The following is a 19,111-nucleotide window of genomic DNA, read 5'->3' as shown; positions in this document are numbered from 1 at the left end:
GAATTTATAACTAAGCCCCTTGACTTAGCATGCTGATTTACTCATTAGCTGTGCTTTCAAAACCTAGAATCTCAGCAAAAAGTGGGAACGCACATGACGAGTGGGAACACATCTTTCAGATAACAGCCCCCACCGTGGACACACGGGTGGAAGTAGAGACTGTCACTGTGGACACCACGCATTTCTGTATCGGTTTGCACCTTCTTTTTAATTTCTCTCTTTTTTCTACTCTTCACAACTAACTTTGGGAATCACAAAGAAGCATTCTTCACCATAACCAAACTTCATTGCCCCATTCAGTAATGACTATCAGAATAATGGCTAACATTTACTGAATGCTCGTTAAATACCAGGGACTCTTTTTTTTTCTTAAAGAAATGGGATTTGCTGTCGCTGAGGCTGGAGTGCAGTAGTGTGATCATCACTCACTGTAACCTCAAACTCCCGGGCTCAATGATCCTCCCACCTCAGCCTCCCAAGTAGCTGGGACTACAGGCTCATACCACCATTTCTGGCTAATTTTTCTATTTTGTTGTAGACACGAGTCTTGCTATTTCGCCCAGGCAGGTAAAGAACTCTGAAGTCAGACTTCCTGGGTTCAATTACAGACTCTACCACTTAATATCTATGGGATTCTGAGCAAGTTTCCCAACCTCTCAGTGCCTCAACATCTTCACCTATAAAATGGGGTACATAACAGTACCCTGCTTTATAGTCCTGTAATGAGACTTCAGTGAGATCATTCCTATAACGAGGATTAGAAGCAATAAACATTAACTATTATCTCATTTACTCTTTCTTTTTTTTTTTTGAGACAGAGTCTCACTTTGTTGCCCAGGCTAGAGTGAGTGCCGTGGCGTCAGCTTGGCTCACAGCAACCTCAATCTCCGGGGCTCAGCGATCCTACTGCCTCAGCCTCCCGAGTAGCTGGGACTACAGGCATGCGCCACCATGCCCAGCTAATTTTTTGTATATATATTTTTAGTTGGTCAATTAATTTATTTCTATTTTTGGTAGAGACGGGGTCTCGCTCAGGCTGGTTTCGAACTCCTGACCTTGAGCAATCCGCCCGCCTCGGCCTCCCAAAGTGCTAGGATTACAGGCGTGAGCCACCGCGCCCGGCCTTCATTTACTCTTTCAAACATCCATATACCCAGCCCCGTGACAGTACCTAACATACGGTAGACACACAATAAATATTTGCCCCCAAATAACCCCAAATAATTGTGATCCCTAATTTGCTGATGAGAAAACTGAAGGCTCAGAGATACGAGGGAACCTGACAGAGGTAAGTGGCACCCACGTCCAGCAGACTCCAAGGCCGCGCTCTGCAGGGACAGACGGCTTTCTTCCCCATCCTCGCCACTCACTCACCTTGGCCAGGGCAGAGGGTGGGGCGCAACATGCCTACAGAGACAGACAAGAGGGGTGGTGATGCACACTGCGTATGACCTGCTTTTAAACCATTCATTCCAGTCGGTAGGTCTCCGTCAATCACAAAAAGGAATGGAGAAAAGGAAACGAATTATTTTTTGTAAAACGCCTTCAAACAGCAAGAAGAATGACAGCCTCCCTTTGACGTGAACACACCGGCGTCTGTGGTGGAGGCGAAGAAGCTGAGCCATGACACAGCAAGTCAGATCCTACACAGAACTTCTTTAAACCTTTATGTCAACTGCATTTCACATTCAGTCACAAATGAAGTCCTTTATATTTTAATTTGCATGAAAAGAAATACCACACCAGACTATTCACATTAATACTCAGACTATTCAAAACAACATTAGCCTACCACATTTGTCTATTTTAGGGTACATAAGACACTATGATGACCTCACCTGTCATTCACATTTTCCTGCATCAACTATTTTTAACCTAGAAGGAAGAGACTGCTCTGGCTTCTTAACATCATCTTAAGATTGCAAGAGAGAACAATCGCTCAGAAGTATTGATTAGTCTCAAGTAAAACTTTAACTTTTCTACACATGATTCAACAAATTCAGCATGCTGCTACTTGAAATCAATTTTTCTGTTAGTACTGGCAAAGGTTTAAAACTACAGCAGGAAGGATAATTAACCCATTTGCAGCACAGAAAAACTCGGAAATGCAGGATATGCTTCAAGCTTCCAAATTTATTTTCAGAGCAAAATGAAATTTCCTCCTCCGAATAAGAATGAGACTCTGTGAAAGGCAAGAGTATGAACTCCATGAGTGGATCTCCCTGCCAAGAGAACCACAATCCAAAAGTCTGCAGGATTCAGCCAAGTGCTCATTTTTAGCTACAGGGGAAAAAATCTACAAAGTGGAAACATTTTGTCCACATCTCTAAATTAGCATTAGCAGGCGCCAACAAAGCTCTAGCTACGCTTCATTTCTGAGAGTGAAAGAGGGCACTATCACTAATTGCTCCAGGATAAAAGGCAAAACCCAAGACTGTCCCCTATAACCCGGGACACGTGATCACACCACCTAGAAGGGCTGGGTGGAGCAGGGCTGGGAGTAAGACTTTTGAGGATACATTTTTATACAGTACTGTCTTTTGAACCATGTAAATATTTCATGTATCTGAAAAATATTAAACCTAAAAAGAAAAATGTAAACCCTGAAAGAATAAACAGTAACAAATGAAGCTAATGGTATATCAAATTGATAATTACTTTATCTGTGTGGTTATATCAAGTTGCTTGAATATTCATAATCCTAACTGCATATTCTTAAGAGATATTAATTCTAAAATCCAAAAGAATTGCTAAGAAATCCTAAAACTTCACTCAAAAGGTTGATTATAAGAACAGGGTATCAAAATATTGAAACCATTTCAGGTATATCACAGGATAAAGAAAATAAATCAAGATGAGTGTAAGAAAATAAATATAAAATAAATTAAGAAAAAAACTAATTTTTAATTTATCAAGTAATATCAAATGAAACTGGAGTTTTTCTTTTTCTGAACTTTTTCCTAGCTCTGTCCAATGACAGATGTTAACTCCTATGACAATGAGTACATCTAGCTCCCAAATACTGATTTCTAAGTATCACTTTCCCACTGAAAAGAACCAGGGCTCTCCAGAGGAATGATTTCAGATCTGAGTCAGGAAAAGCACAAGTGGGCCTGGGACGGATTTCTGCGCCAGGAAGTAATGAAGCACTCAAAACTAATGGGGTCTTGGCAAAAGGACAGAGGAGCCCATCTGAAGGGGACAGTGTGAACATCCAAGGAATGATGACTGAGTGTAATACGCTGAATAAATACACATCCAAGTGTCTACAGAGATTGAGAAGACAGAAAGAGAACAAAGGAGAATACTCTTATTTAGGTAGAAGGATAGACAGTTGGAAAAACTGCCACTTTGCAACTTTCAACATCACAATTAATTTGGGCAGAGGACACTAACAGAGGCTAAAACTAGTTGGTTGAAAGTCACTGGGGAACAAGCAATTGCAGAGAAAGCCAGAGGTGGGGTCTGCAATCTCCACCTCAGCCAGGTGGCCCCACTTCATACCACCAAGAATGAGACCACCGGGCCCTGGAAGCCTCTCCAAGTGACGCTAAAAGCAGGGGAGAGATGGACAAGGCAGGAATGCAGTAGAGATGCTCGACCACACAGTGCAATGAGAATTTACTTCGCACATATTTGTACTTTAACTCCTATCATTGTCTAACCAATAAAAAGTGCAGATATACAAGTTTTTGGGGTGAACATCATTATGCATGATGTCTCTTCCAGATAAGAATCGTTTCCTTAGCAGAAGTCAAACTGCTGTGTCAGAATGTGAGCATTTTTGAAGATCTTTAGACACAGGGCAAAACTGGTTCTCTAAATGATGTGCACCACATTACTCAGCTGTAGCTAGCAAGAGTCAGCAAGCAGAAGACAAGATAAGAGAGGCCTAATCTGAAAGAACAGCATATTTACAAAGAAGCTGTAAGAAAATGAGGAATCTGCACATGGGAACTAACTACAGCTGGGGAGAGACCAGACCAGGAAAGATGGGAAGAGACTGGAGTCTGGCTTCAGCCTGAAGGGAGATGGAGAGCTAAAGCATTTCAAGCAAAGGAAAAGCAATCAGATTTGTATTTTAAGATCATGCTGCAGCAAGGGGTTATGAACTGGAGGGAGCTATGGAACTGCAAGAAGGCCACTAGAGGGTCCAGTCTGGCCAGTGGGCCTCAGAGGTCACCTCTAAGGAGTGGGGAGGTCTATTCACAGGACCTGGAGACGGGCAGGGCACAGTTAGTGCAGAAAAGAAAGATGGATATCTCCTTAGCTTCTGGCCTACCTGACTAGGGAGAAAACTGTACCATCCACAAGAGGAGGGACAGATCTGGGGAAAGACGGTTTTGGCCAATGTTGAAGTTAAGGAGACTGGCAGCCATCCGAATGGAAGTACACAACGTGACATGCAGGCTAGGCATCTGTGAGGCAGAGCTGAGAGAGTGAAGGAGTATCCTGGGTAGCTGAAACTCCCAGGAAAACCCCCTCCCTGAGCTCTCCCCACACAAACACAGACGGAATATGGAAAGCATTCCCACATTGCACCATCCATGCATTTCACCTGCTCAAACCAAACACCACAACTTCCTCCCCCATCTCTTTACACAACTAAAAAAATATGTAGGCTATATAACCCTTACTACAAATTGAATATTCGGCACCTAGAACAGTGCCTGACACACAACAGGCACTCAGAATACTTAATAATGTACACATTATTCACATATATGTAACACATTATGTATACTGCATTACGGCAGTATGTATTTATGTATATAATATTAAAATATATATATCATTCTGTTCCTTGTGGGATGGCCCTGGATGACTGTGCAAGACCCTGTCTAAAAAAAAAAAAAGGTGAGCATTCTAACCAATGATTTCTATCCAAGTAGAAACCCACTCTTGTGGATTTCTTGCCTCTACCTCCAACCCATTATCCACATAGTATGATCTTTTAAAAACTCAACCAAATCATGTCACTCTCTCCCACTGAGGCCGCAAGGTACTTAAAACAAAAACAAACAACTCTTAACTCTTACCCGTGCAAGGTTCTGTCTGATCTCATCCCAGCCTACCTGGCCAACCTCACCTTGTTCCACTCCTCCCTCCAGGTCCAGGAACAATGGCCCAGTCCCCAGCCTTGCACCAGCTAAGTCCTTCCTTACCTTGGCCCAGGTAGCCCCACTTCTGAGACAGCTCTCACAGCGGCTCATCTCAGCCTTCAGATCTCGGCTCAAGAGCGATCCCCTCAGAAAGCCCTGCCTTCCTGGACGACAATGTATTAGGCAGCCAGCCACACTTGACCAAGGTCATGGCTTTCCTTTTAACCATTTCGTTCTGTCATTCACAAGCCGCCTTTGTCTCAAGCAGGTTTAGTATTAAGTAAGCCCTCTGAGGGCAAGGAGTCTGTCTGCACAGAGGACTGATAGTCACACAGGGCTCAATAACAGAAGGGGTGGTTCTGTCACCTTGCTGATGACTAAGAGGTATAGAGAAACACAAAAACAGGTCAGCCACAGAGGCTCAGGCCTGTAATCCCAGCACCGTGGGAGGCCAAAATGGGAGGATCACTTGAGGACAGGAGTTCTAGATCAGCCTGGACAACATAGAGGGACTCTGTCTCTATTTATTAATATTATATATTTTTTAAAAAAGGTATGGAGAAACAGAGGAAGGCAAGACAGGGCTGCTTTCAAAAAAATGGCAAAGTGAGTGTGTGCAAAGAGAGAAGACATAAATGGTCCAACAGTATTTTTAAAGGATATATTTAACTGTTTCATAAACTAAAAGCCATGAAAATAAGCATGGTATTTTAAAAGGGGTTTTACCAACTACTATAAAAAAACAACATTGCAGGGGACACCATCTAAACTCAAGGAGTAGTTATTAGTATCTACCCTCAGGGAAGAGTCCTTTAACTAATTTTGCTTATTTTGGATTAATTTATTTTGCTAACTTGAGTTTAGCAAGTAATAGAATAAATCCTACTGGTGGTACTTAACAATTAAATTACAGTAAATTGCTGTAGCCAACTTTGCATTATAGCAGTAACTGAGAAAAGCTTGTGATTTTTTATACCAGAATTTTTCAACCTCCAGCACTCCTGACATTTGGGGCCAGATAATGCTTTGTGGCATGGCCCCACGCAGTGTTTAGTGTGCTGCTATTGTCAGCATCTCCTGTCTCCCCATCCCTCCCCCAGGCTTTACTCTGGCATCTTTCACCCCACTCTGTCAGGTTTTTCTTTGCTAATGCTCCTCCCCTTGTAGTCTAGCACCCTAGTTTGGGCTAGTAACACTTCATGCCCACACTGCAGAAACAGCCTCCTGCCCAGGCTGCGCATGTGCTTTCTTCCCTTTCCAATCCAGCCAGCGCATTTTATACCACTACTGTTTAATTTTTTATTTTTTATTTTTTTGAGACAGAGTCTCGCTTTGTTGCCCAGGTTAGAGTGAGTGCCATGGCGTCAGCCTAGCTCACAGCAACCTCAAACTCCTGGGCTCAAGCAATCCTCCTGCCTCAGCCTCCCAAGTAGCTGGGACTATAGGCATGCGCCACCATGCCCGGCTAATTTTTTCCTCTATATATTAGTTGGCCAATTAATTTGTTTCTATTTATAGTAGAGACGGGGTCTCACTCTTGCTCAGGCTGGTTCTGAACTCCTGACCTGGAGCAATCCACCGGCCTCCGCCTCCCAGAGTGCTAGGATTACAAGCGTGAGCCACCGCGCCGGGCCCACTGTTGTTTAATTTTGACAAGGAACACAACTGACACAGGTAGATTTATTTTTCATTAAATTTTGATTTGAAGACATCATTCCTTAAGAATATTCTGAGCTCTCTACCCCTGTCCGAAGGACTAACAGACTGAGAGAGACACAGGCAAACTTTGAGGCCCCACCCACAACTCAACTGGAACATATTCTCTTTTCTAGGTCTTATATGCTAGAGTTCTCCAAGTGAGAGGTCTTTTAAAGACAGTAAAATCACAACACTACAGTTTAGAATAAAATCTGCATTTGAAAAAGCAGTTGAAACTTTAAAGTGGAGGCCTGGGCCCTGGCTAAGGAGGCTGAGGCTGAGGATAGAGCTCAGGAGTTTTGAGAGGAGATGGAACCAGAGCAAGACCCTGCCTCTACCAAAACCATAAAAAATTAGTGGGCACGGTGGTCCCAGCTACTCTGGAGGCTGAGGCAGGAGGATCACTTGAGCCCAGGAGTTTGAGATTGCGGTGAGCTATGATCACGCCATTGCACTCCACCTAGGGCAACAGAGAGAGACTTTGTCTCAAAAAAAAAAAAAAAGAAAGAAAGAAAGAAACTTTAAAGTGAAATTAGAGGGAAACCTAAAAGCAGTAATTTTTAAAAACAGTCAAAAAGAAAACTCATGTGTGATAGATTCACAGAATCTATCTGTGGTATCTATCTGTGGTGTCTAATCACATCTAAGGTTATGTGGTGTTAACCACATAACCTCTCTCACCTCCCTAGCCTTCTTTGCCACTATCAGATTTGTCATCACAAACCCTTCCCATATCAAATAATGATGACCAATATATTTATTATGACTTTTATATGTTTCTACAGATGAAGAGAGCACACCAGGTTTTTAAATCCACTTCCAGTTATAAACATGGGTAGCTTGTAGAACATCAACCCACCAAGAACTAGAAAAGTTGAACACATTTTTAAAGTCTTTTTGCAGGCATCAAAGCGATAGCTAGGCAGCCACAATAGGCAGGCCAAGATTCCAAACAAAAAGGAAGCCCACAGAGAGCCCCACTTTTTCCCTCAGGGCATATGACAATTCGGAAGGATTTGGGGCAGTGCACTGATACGGTAGAGGGAAAACACAGCAGAAAGTAGTGGCTAATGGAGCTTTGGATGGCTTCACGGGGGATGGGAAGACGAAGCTGGAGTATAGGCTGGACAGCTAGGAATTCAGGGGCCAAGATCCCAGAGAAAAGGGAGACACAGAAAATGAGCCCAGCACTCTGCAAAACCTGGCCGAGAAGCTGAATTTTCAGTAGTCTCATGGTGTTAGGGAGACAAAAATTGGGCTTCAGGACCTGCCAAGGAGGAGGAATCCTGGGAAACACTTTGGGGTGGGGGTTGGGGATAAAGGCAGCTTAAGGTGAGGTTTACAAGACTGAATCCTAGCTTCAAGTCACTCAGTCCCTGACTGAGCTGAGAAGATCTGTCCCTACCCTAAGAGTGTGTCAAATAATAAAAGGAAACTCCCTTAAGGAAGATAGTATCACCTACCACCTCCAGATTTTAATACATAATATCTAACACTCAATTAAAAAATGAAAATGGGCATATCAACAAACAGGACCAAAAGAAAAAAGAAAAACAAACAGAAACAGACCAGGACATGACCCATATACTGCTGTTATCTGATGTAAACTTCAACTGTTCGAAAATATACTTGACAAAAAGAAAAATTTCACTGGAGAACCAGAATATTAGAAAGAATCAAACAGATTCTAGAACTGAAAAATACAGTAACTGAAATTAAGAACTCAAGTGATGGGCTAAACAGCAGATTAACAGCTGAAGAGAGGATCAGTGAATTGGAAGATAAGTTAGTAAAAAAAATATCTACACAGATATACACAGAAAGCCTAGAAAATATAGAAATGAGCATAAAAGATGTGTAAGACATGGTAAGAAAGGTCTAATGTGCATACAAATGAAGAACCTCAGAGTGGAGGAAAGATAGAATGGGGAATAAGGAATATTTACAGAGAGAATAGTTCAAACTTTTCCAAAACTAATTAGAAATCAATCCACTGATACAATGAAGAACAGTAGCTTTGCTGATGCCTAAGGCAAAAAGAATATGTTAAAAGCAACCGGAGGAAAAATGTACTGCCTTTTTCAAGAAAAATGAAGCCAGAAAATAATGGACAGATAGCTATAAAATGGTGAAAGAAAATAACTTGAATTCTATACCTAGCAAAATCATTCTACAAAAGTGAACACAAAGACTTTTCAGACAAACAAAAATGACAATTCATCACCCATGGATAAGAACTAAAAACAATATTAAAGAAAGTTCTTCTGGGAAAAGAAAAATAATCTCTGGCAGAAACATGAAAAAGTAATAAGGAATGAAAAGCAACAAAAAGGGTAACTATGAGGATAAATCTAAATAAATATTAGCTGTATAAAACTGATAATGTGGGGAGGCTGAGGCAGAAGGATCACTCGAGCCCAGGAGTTTGAGGTTGCTGTGAGCTAGGCTGACGCCACGGCACTCACTCTAGCCTGGGCAACAAAGCGAGACTCTGTCTCAAAAAAAAAAAAAAAAAAAACTGATAATGCCAAAAACATATCTAAAATTAAAATGTATTAAAAATGACAGTATAAAACAATGACATAAAAGGTGGGAGGGAGTTAAATGCAGTTCAAGTGTCTCAGGAAACAGCAGTGTCTCAGGAAATAGCACTTTCCAGGAAAGTGCCTGGAAAGCAGTAAAGGTACTAAATCAGGCTTAAATTTAAAATGCATCCTGGGCTGGCAACGTGGTGGCTCACGCCTGTAATCCTAGTGCTCTGGGAGGCCAAGGCGGGAGGACTGCTTGAGCTCGAGAGTTCCAGACCAACCTGATCAAGAGCAAGACCCTATCTCTACCAAAAACAGAAAAAATTAGCCAGTTGTGGTGCCATGTGTCTGTAGCCCCAGCTACTTGGGAGGCTGAAGCAGGAGGATAACTTGAGCCCAGAAGTTTAAGGTTGCAGTGAGCTATGATGATGCCACTGCACTCTACCAAGGGTGACAGAGAGAAACCCTGTCTCTAAATAAATAAATAAATAATAAAATAAAATGTATCCTGTATCTGTTAATGTGGCTACTAGAATCTGAATTACATGATTAGCAAAGTTGAAATAACTGATAAATATCAAATACTGCATTCCCATAAATATATATTATTTTTAAGTGCCCAGGAAACATTTAACAAATTTAACAATACTAAATATATGCTGGACTATCAGGCAAGTCAACACATTTCAAAGGATTGAAATAATGCTGAGTATATTTAGGTAACTAATGGAATTAAGCTAGAAATCAATAAAAAGATAACTCTAGAAAATCCACTCCCAAACACTGGAAAGTTAAGACATATACTTCCAAAATATTTTTGAATAAAGATACTGCAGTGAAAATTAGAAAAATTTTTACATAGATGATAATGACAATTTGACTTATCAAAACTGTGGTATGCAACTAAAAGTGTGCTTAGAAGGAAACTTACAGCCTTAAATACATATATTAGAAAAAAAGAAAGGCTAAAATAAATTATCTACTCAAGAAACTAGAAAAAGTTGGTTCTTTGAAAGAACTTTAAAAAATGACAAACTCCTTACAAGATTGATTAAGAAAACAAGACAAAGCAGGAATTACCAGCACCAAGAATTATTAAAGGGGACATCGCTGAACATAATAAGGACATTATCACCCATTGTATACTGACAAATTGGAAGGTATGGGCAGCCTGATCAAATCGCTAGGGGAAAAAAATGCCTGACCTAAACAGACACACAAAGAAATACTAAAAATCTCATTTCTACTTACAAAATTAATTCTGAAATTTTTCCTTTTCACAAAGAAAATTCTATACCATCTGGTTTTGCCAATTCTTCTAAACATTTAAGAACGAAAACACCAATTTCACAGGAACTTTACTAGGGAACAGAAAAACAAGGAACACTTTAAAGACCAGCATAACCCTGATACCAACACCTAGCAAGGACAATACAAGAAATAAAATTACAAGTCAATCTCTCTTATAAGTATAGATGCCATAATCCTAAACAAAATATTAACAAATATAATCTAGCAAAAGAATTCATTGAAATCAAGTTAGAATTGTTCTAGAATTGCAAATAAAAGTTAAATCATCACATAACAGAAAAATCACCTATTTCAAAAGATGCAGAAAACACATTTAAGAAATTTAAATTTAGGCCGGATGAGGGGGCTCACACCTATAATCCTAGCATTTTGGGAAGATGAGGCGGGCAGATTGCTTGAGGTCAGGAGTTCGAAACCAGCCTGAGCAAGAGCGAGACCCCGTCTCTACTATAAATAGAAAGAAATCAATTGGCCAACTAATATACATATAGAAAAAAATTAGCCGGATATGGTGGTGCATGCCTGTAGTCCCAGCTACTTGGGAGGCTGAGGCAGGAGGATTGCTTAAGCCCAGGAGTTTGAGGTTGCTGTGAGCTAGGCTGATGCCATGGCACTCACTCTAGCCTGGGCAACATAGCAAGACTCTGTCTCAAAAAAAAAAAAAAAAGAAAAAAAGAAATTTAAATTTAATACCCACTCATGATTTTTAAAAATTCAAACTTAGAGGAGAATTTTTATATTTTGATAAAGAATATCTACAAAAACCCTACAGTTAATTATCACACAAGGGTGGAAACAGTGAAAGATTTCCCCCTGATGCTGGGAGCAAGACAAAGACACCTATTGTATTCTACACTGTACTACAGATCTTAGCCAGTGCAATAAGGAAAGAAAAATAACAATGGTTATAGCACTTAAGAAAAAAAGAAACTCATTATTTGCAGACATAACCATGCACACAGAGAAAAAACAAGTATTATTCCTATAAATAAATTTGGCAAGATGAATATGCAAAAAATCAATTCTATCTCTATAATACTAGTAATAAACAATTATATAACTTATTTTTTAAAAGATATAATTTATAATGGCATCAAAAAAATCAAATACCTATGAATAAATCTAATTAAGAGATGTATAAGACCTATATGCAGGAAACTGAAAAATATTAAGACAAATTAAAGAAGATCTAAATAAATGAAAGGCTATTTTGTGATCATGGATTATAAGGCCAATATTAAAAAGATGTCATTTCTCCCCACATTGGTCTATAGATTAAACGCAATACCAATTAAAATCCCAGCACATTTTGGGGGGCAAGATTGCCGAATGGACTTTAAAATTTATCTGAAAGTAAAAAGGGCCAAGGCTAGCTAAGGAAATCTTGAAGAATAAAGGTGGAGGACTTAAATTACCAGATATCAAGACAGACTACATCTATGGTAATTCAGACAGTGTGCTATTTGTGCAACAATAACTAAAACATCAACAGAGCAGAAGAGAGTCCAGAAACAGACCCATACCTTTATAGTCGCTTGACAGAGATGACAATGCGGTGCACTGGGGAAAGGATGGTCCTTTTAATAAAGTATGCAGGTTAACTGGATATTCATATACTAAACAACAAAAAAAATAGGAATATTGGCCCCCATTTCACACCATAAATGAAACAATTTCAGATGGAAGATAATTAAAGTTTTTACCAGACAATATAGGATAATACCTTCATGAACTTGGCCTAGCAGATTTCTTAAACAGGACACAAGCATTAAACATTACTGAAACAATTGATCAACTGGGTTACATTAAAAATTTAAAACTTCTGCTTATCAAAAGATACCACTGAGAGAGTGAAAAGGCAAACACAAGAGCCTAAAAACAATCGACCATACACATATGTACTCAGAACATATAAAGAACTCCTTCAGATCAATAAGAAACAAAACAGACAACCCAAAGGAAAAATGGGCCAAAGACAATCATTTCACAAAAACAACATCCAAACGGCCAATGGAGGCCAGGTGTGGTAGCTCACGCCTATAATCCCAGCACTTTGGGAGGCCGAGGCAGAAGCATTGCTTGAAGTCAGGAGTTTGAGATCAGCCTGGGCAACATAGCGAGACCTCATTTCTACAAAAAACAAACACAAATAGTCAATGAACACATGCAGAGAAGCTCTACCTCTGCATGTTACCTGTCATTGGGGAGTAGCAAATTCAAACCACACTGAACTAAATACCCATCAGAATTACTAAAATTAAAAGAATGGACAATACCAAGTGTTGGAGAACATACAAACTGACTTCTCATACACTGCTGGTGGTAGTACGAACTATCACAACCAATATGTACTAAGGCTGAACAAATGCACACAGTGTCACCCTGCAATTCCTCTCCCTTCTATACACCCAACAGACATTTATATATATCTGCACCAAAAAAAAAAGCATGAATATTAGAGCCACATTTGTAAAAACTAGAAGCAACCCAAATGTTCATGAAGGGTAGATAAAGTATGGTATATGTGTACACTGGATTACCGGACAGCAGACGAGAATGAGCACAGCTATATGAGACAACACAGATGAATCTCACAAACATAACATTGAATGAAAGAACCAAGGAACAAAACATATGTATTATTTTATTTCTCTCACATAAAGGCAAGAATAGGCAAAAGTAATCGGAGGTAAAATGTGAAGACCGTGGTTAGCTTTGGGGACAATTACTGCGAGCAATTAGGTGGCGCTTCTAGGAAGCCGCTTAGGCAATATCCCACCTCTTGATATGAGTGGTGGTTATACAAGTGTGTTAACTTTGTGAAAAGTTCACTCAGACGTACACTATGATTTGTGAATTTTTCTCATGTATGTTAAATTTCTTGAAAGTATACTCTGATTTGCCTACACAATGTGCCAGGAGTACAAATGCACTTACTTGATTCATTCACTTATTTTGGTCGTACTATTAGCCACCAAAATGAGCCAGATTCCAGGAAAGGGAAGGGTCCAAAACAAATTTACTTACTGGTTCCCCTGTTTCTGAAATGCTGGGATCAGGTGCTCAGGAGGTGACGTGAACTCTTGGCACCATCACATTATCCACTCGACTAGGCATTTCCAGGCTACTACGCTGAGCAGTAGCCAGAAACAAATTACCGAGCAACCATCTCACCAGTGGGTGTGACAACCCCCACTGCTGAGACTAACTGTACAAAATTCCTGTCCCTTCCCTGACATGTCCTGTGTGCCCATGCTTTCCAAAACCTACCTTATTGAATACAAAAGTATTTGATATACACCTAAGTATATGTACCTCAAATTATATTAAAACAAACACAAAAAAACCTACTGAAAAGATTTGCAAATGCAACAACATCACAGCAAAACATAAGCTGGCCAACCCTTTTAAACTTGTGTTAATAAAATATAACCTAAACAAACTTGCTAATTTACATGGCTCAAATGAAAAAAATTTTAATGATTCTCTAACCCAACAAAGAAGGAACATATAACATCAAATTATTGTTGCTAAAAAGGAAACCCAAATGCTTGGCTTATCAATCTTTCAGAAGAACTGACTATAGCCAAGAAATGCATTAAGGCTAGTAATTACTCATGTACTAATTTATCACTGCAGACCCATCATGAGAGTATAATGTATGCTTATATAGGTCTACCTGAAGGCACCATATGGGCACCTATTTTGAATAAGTAAAAAGGCCCCTAGACAACTCCTAAGTAACACCTAAGTAAAAACCAAAGTAACCTCCTCATCTCCTACTGTGCTCTGCATCATGCACCTTACACTATTCTAGTTTTAACACTTTCTCTCTTCATCTACCATTAAATCCTCATTTGACTCAATAAGGCTTTGAAACACTGGTACAAATGTAATATACTTAGAGAAACAACTTCAGTTGTTCTAAGCTTTAAAATTCTTATCTGCCAAGGAGAAAGTTCCTAAGGAATCTATCTCCAGTCTTCTATTCCTTAAAATAAATTTGACTTAGAAAACACAGGTGTTCTGACAAAGGTAGACTGTAAAAAATTTTTTTCTGTGAAATCAATATTATTTGTCTATTAGATTTCAACAGGAAAATGGATATACATGAGATACAATCTATGGGAAAATAATACACATTTAACAATAAAAGGCTTACTACAACAGAATGGAAGGCACCATGTAACTTGCTGCTTCATGGTCCTTTTTCAAAAACTCTGGAGTACTTCCCAAATGTAGGCAGTTCCCCAAAGAAGTGAGAGTAATAAGGTATTTTCACATGACTTTAGAGTACAACAGTTTGTTCTCCTTAAGAAGTTTAATCCTCAGGAACTTTGTCTGTGACTTATAAACACCAGAAGCCATAATTTCACAAATGGTTACACAAAACACTCATCTAAAATATTAACAAAAGATGACACTAATGAAAAACATTTAGTGGGAAAAAAACTGTGGAGTTTCAAGTTAAAAGAACTCATACCTGTGGAAGTGCAGTGTTGAGCTGTCTCTGTAAGGAATCTCTTTCATGACCAACCTCGTGTAATTTCCCCTGGGTTAGTGCCAATGTTTCTTGAGTCTCTCTGAGTGTGTCCAGAAGACGATCCCTTTCTTCTAGCATGGAGACCATCAACTGTTCAAAATGTGAATCTGCATCTGGCTGTGAAGGGGAGCCGGATCCATGGCTCCCACTTCCTCCTGGGGGGCCTTCTGCTTCACTGATGGTCGGCATCACCTCGCACATCATCTTGAAATGAAAGACCCAGGTGAGAGTCATTAAGCGCAGCATACAGGTTCCTGCAAATCTGCAACTTTATAGGTATCTGTAGCTAATGAACAAAAGGTTGGCAGCCTCATTTTTCTCTCATATCTGTTATGCTTTCTACGTAAATAAGCGGGAAAACATACACAGGGAAATATTAAGTGCAGGAACACACATGAAGACATTAATACAAACAATAATCAGTGAAGGGGTAAAAACCAACAAGACTACCTCTCACATAAAGAGCAAACCCCACGGTACTTTGCAAAGTTGTACTTTTCAGTTGTTGAAAACAAGTGTGCTTCTGTTACCTAATTTTTCTATTTCCCGGTGGGGGAGACAAAGTCAAAAACACATGCCACCCAATCATTTTTCAGGAAAAGCACAGCAGCAGCACAGAGCCAGTAAAACTGACAAGTACAAAATCCATCCGGCATCTTACAGGAATGTGTGCAGTCAGCTCCTGAGAAGGACTGACGGCTCCCTGAATTCTTGGGCTGGATTTGGTGAGCACTAAAAGGAACTGGACTCATTAAGTGCTGGGAGAGGTGTTTTTCAATGGCTGCAACGGTTGGTCAGTCAACCTAACTTACGTAAGTTTACTGCTTTAAAAAAAAAAAAAATTCCACAATGGAAATATAGCAGGTCGATACAGCCTGGGACGGCTAGGAAGGAAGGAAAAGTGAAAGGTGAGATTATGAGAGGCTATTAAGTGTCTCAAACATAAACACGGGGAGAGGGGAAAGGGGGCCGCTCCTGAGGCTTCCGGGCAGCATCCCGGGTCCGGCGGCCCCCCAAGGCGATGCCCAAGTCAGCGCCCCTGACTGCGACAACGACCTGGTCTAACCCAGTCGCACCGCACCCCTTCCCCTCCCACATCAGGTGCCGCAGAAGCCCCCGGACCCCGGGGTGGTGCGAACCCCTGACACCCGGCGCCCGCCGGGGTCGGGGCTTCCCGCGACCACAGGTCTCCGCCCCTCGCCCCAGCGCCGGGGTCACCGGGGCGCCGGGGGCAGGAGAGGGGCGGCGCGCAGCCCCGGAGTCGGTCCCTCCGGGAGCAAGGGGAGGCGCGGGGGTCCCGCGAGGCGCCGCGGGGCTCTCCCACGCCGGCCCGGCGCCGCGGGCCTCGTCCCCAGCCCCCGCCCGCGCCGGAGCGCACCCTTCCCCCGGGGTGACATTCGATCGGCCGCGCGGCCGCCGCGGGAACCGGGACTTGCGGGAGCCGGGGCGCCCCGAGCCCCGCTGCGCCCGGAGCCTGCCTCAGTCTCCCGCTCCCTTACCTTGCTCGCCGGCGGCAGCGGGCGAGGAGGCTCCGCGGCGGCTCGCGGGCGGCTGCTCGCTCCGGGCGAGCTCTAGGGCCGACGAAGGCAGCCCGCGGCCGGCGTCCGCCCGCCGCCCCACGCCGCGGCCCCGGGGCCCGCCGCCCCAGTCACTAAGGCCGGCCCGCGGCCGGACACTGGCGGAGCGGAGGAGCGGGCCCGGCTGCGCGTCGCCGGCGTCAACGTGCCCGACGTCGGGCGCGTCGGCGCGAGCGTCAGCAACGCCCCGGAGGAGGGGCCCGGGGCGGGGGGACCGCCGGGGCCCGAGTGCGCAAGCGCCGCCTCCTCAGGAGGGGGCGGGCGGGCGAGCGCTCTAGGGCGCTGATTGGCTGAGCGCGGTGTGGCCCCGCCCAGGTGCCCATCCACAGGTGGGAGCGCCGGTTCTAGCCCGCGACGGCGTCTTAGTCGTCTGGCGACCCCGAGCCTCTTCCCACGGCCGCGAGGACCCCAGGGGCCTGTCCTGAGCGTCTGCTGGAGCTCGGGTTCTGGGCCAGACGCTTCCCACACGTCGCGTCTACACAGCCCTCCGAGCGGGGTTCGCACCTTGCGGACTAGCGAGCCGGGGCGGAGCTCACCGCGTCGCCTCCCGGGCCTCCTCGGCCTGACCCCTGCGGGCTCAGGAGGACGCGGTTTGCACGCGGGACCCGCTTACCGAGCGCTGCCTGCCGTACCTGGGAGGCGGGGATGGGCAGCGCCGGACGCAGGCTTTGCCGCCGGTTCTGCTGCCCTGCCCGGCGGGCCTGGGCAACTCGGGCAGCCCGCCGGGACCCAGGGCCGCGCTGTGCGTGGGAAGATGCTGCAGATCTGCCTGCCTGGCTTTTTAAGAAATAGAACGTGTGCGAAGAGCAACCTGGCTGCGGAGGCACTCAGAGAGTCGTGCTCTTTTATGTCCTTTCTGCAAATATTTTTAAACACCTAGGTGGCAAGTCCTGCGCCAGCTGTTGCAGATACACAGGTTAATAATTACACCTGTAATGAAGTAGGTGGTCCACCCTCTCCCCCAGGATTTGGCTCCTGAAGCACAAACCAACCTGTGAGGACGTCATTGCTAGTCACCACTGGCCAGTGGTCTGTTGTTGATGGGGAGGCAGCCAGAAGCCTCTGAACTGGTGAAGGCCAAGGAGAGGCTGCGTGAGGATAGGGGGTGGTACAGGAGAGCCCTACCAAGGTGAATTCCTTGATTCCCCATTATGAGTTCACCAAGAACAAGCACTACCTCTGGCTTTCTGACTTACCAGGGTTGGTACACCTTCCTTCCATTCATTTATTCATTCAGTAAGTATTTATTAACTACACAAAAATATGAATTTGCACCTCTGGCTAAGTTTTTTGCTATTTTAAAATTGCAAAGATGATCACTTGGTTCTATGAGGTGTTCTGCAGGGACCATTTGCCACTCCACACACCAGTAATTCCCCACAAGTCCTGAGTTTCCCTAATCCTTGGGTCTGGAATAAATAACTTTATGTCATATATTCTTTATCTAAATGCAAACTTTTTCAAATTGGGGCTCATACTTTATATACTTGTTTGTAACCTGCTTTTAAAAAACAATTTAGTAGTAGTTACACTACTATATGTGTTTGTCAAAACTTACAGAACTGTACATTAATATGTAAAGTATGCCCTAGTTTTTATAAATGGAAAAACATTTTTTAAACTTTACCTGCTTAATTCATCCAGCCCATATTTGCACCATGCTCATAAAGTACCTGTCTCCTAAGAAATCAGCACAATACCAAAATTTAGCTCAACAGGGTAGAATGTTGGTTCATTTTATGATCATTTGTGAAGCATGTATGAGCTAAACATAGCCTTAGTTCTGGGAACACAGAGCTGCCCAAGACATCACTTCTGTGCGGAGCTTACACCCTAGAGTTGGGGAGAGAGACTGTTGCAATGTCTATCCAATCAACTCTCCAGCTGGCATCCTGGGGGCTTCACCCAGGAGACAACATGTAAGCCGGATATGGAATGATGCGAAATTTTCCCAGCAGAAAAGGGAGCCCATTTGATACAGCTCCAGAAAAATGAGAATCCCAGATTTCACTCATTCATTTCATTCCCCTAGATTTCAAAATCAGTAAGAGGAAAATTATAAACAACCTAAACAGAAAAAGAGATTGGTTAAATCATTATACTTCCAAATGACAGAAAACCTAAGTGACATTCTCAGTGATACATTAGATGATTTTCTAATGACAGGCAAGATTCTATATCCTGATTGTGGTGGTAGTTATGCTATTATTTGTGTTTGTCAAAACTCACTAAACTGTACATTAATATGTAAAGTATAATTAGGTGTGACGACATAGGCCGCCTACTTGGGAGGCTGAGGCAGGAGGATCACTTGAGCCCAGGAGTCTGAGGTTGCAGTGAGCTATGATGACA

General features: G+C 42.7%; 1 protein-coding gene across 8 annotated transcripts in view; it reads right to left on the bottom strand.

Annotated features, from left to right (window-relative positions):
• The window catches only part of PPFIA1 (PPFI scaffold protein A1), a 104,697-nt gene extending 87,778 nt beyond the window's left edge, over positions 1 to 16,919 (bottom strand). For all 8 annotated transcript variants that reach the window (XM_012757576.3, XM_012757579.3, XM_012757582.3 and 5 more), the window contains exons 1-2: positions 16,682 to 16,919; positions 15,123 to 15,386 (exon numbers count right to left, since the gene is read on the bottom strand). In XM_012757576.3, the coding sequence (XP_012613030.1) occupies positions 15,123 to 15,386 (264 nt within the window). In that variant the 5' untranslated portion in view covers positions 16,682 to 16,919. The remainder of the gene's footprint in view (positions 1 to 15,122; positions 15,387 to 16,681) is intronic.
• Positions 16,920 to 19,111: the final 2,192 nt, after the last annotated feature.

The sequence above is a fragment of the Microcebus murinus genome, chromosome 4 (assembly GCF_040939455.1).
Source record: "Microcebus murinus isolate Inina chromosome 4, M.murinus_Inina_mat1.0, whole genome shotgun sequence".
Classification (NCBI taxonomy): domain Eukaryota; kingdom Metazoa; phylum Chordata; class Mammalia; order Primates; family Cheirogaleidae; genus Microcebus; species Microcebus murinus.
This window is presented reverse-complemented; position numbering and strand designations above follow the sequence as displayed.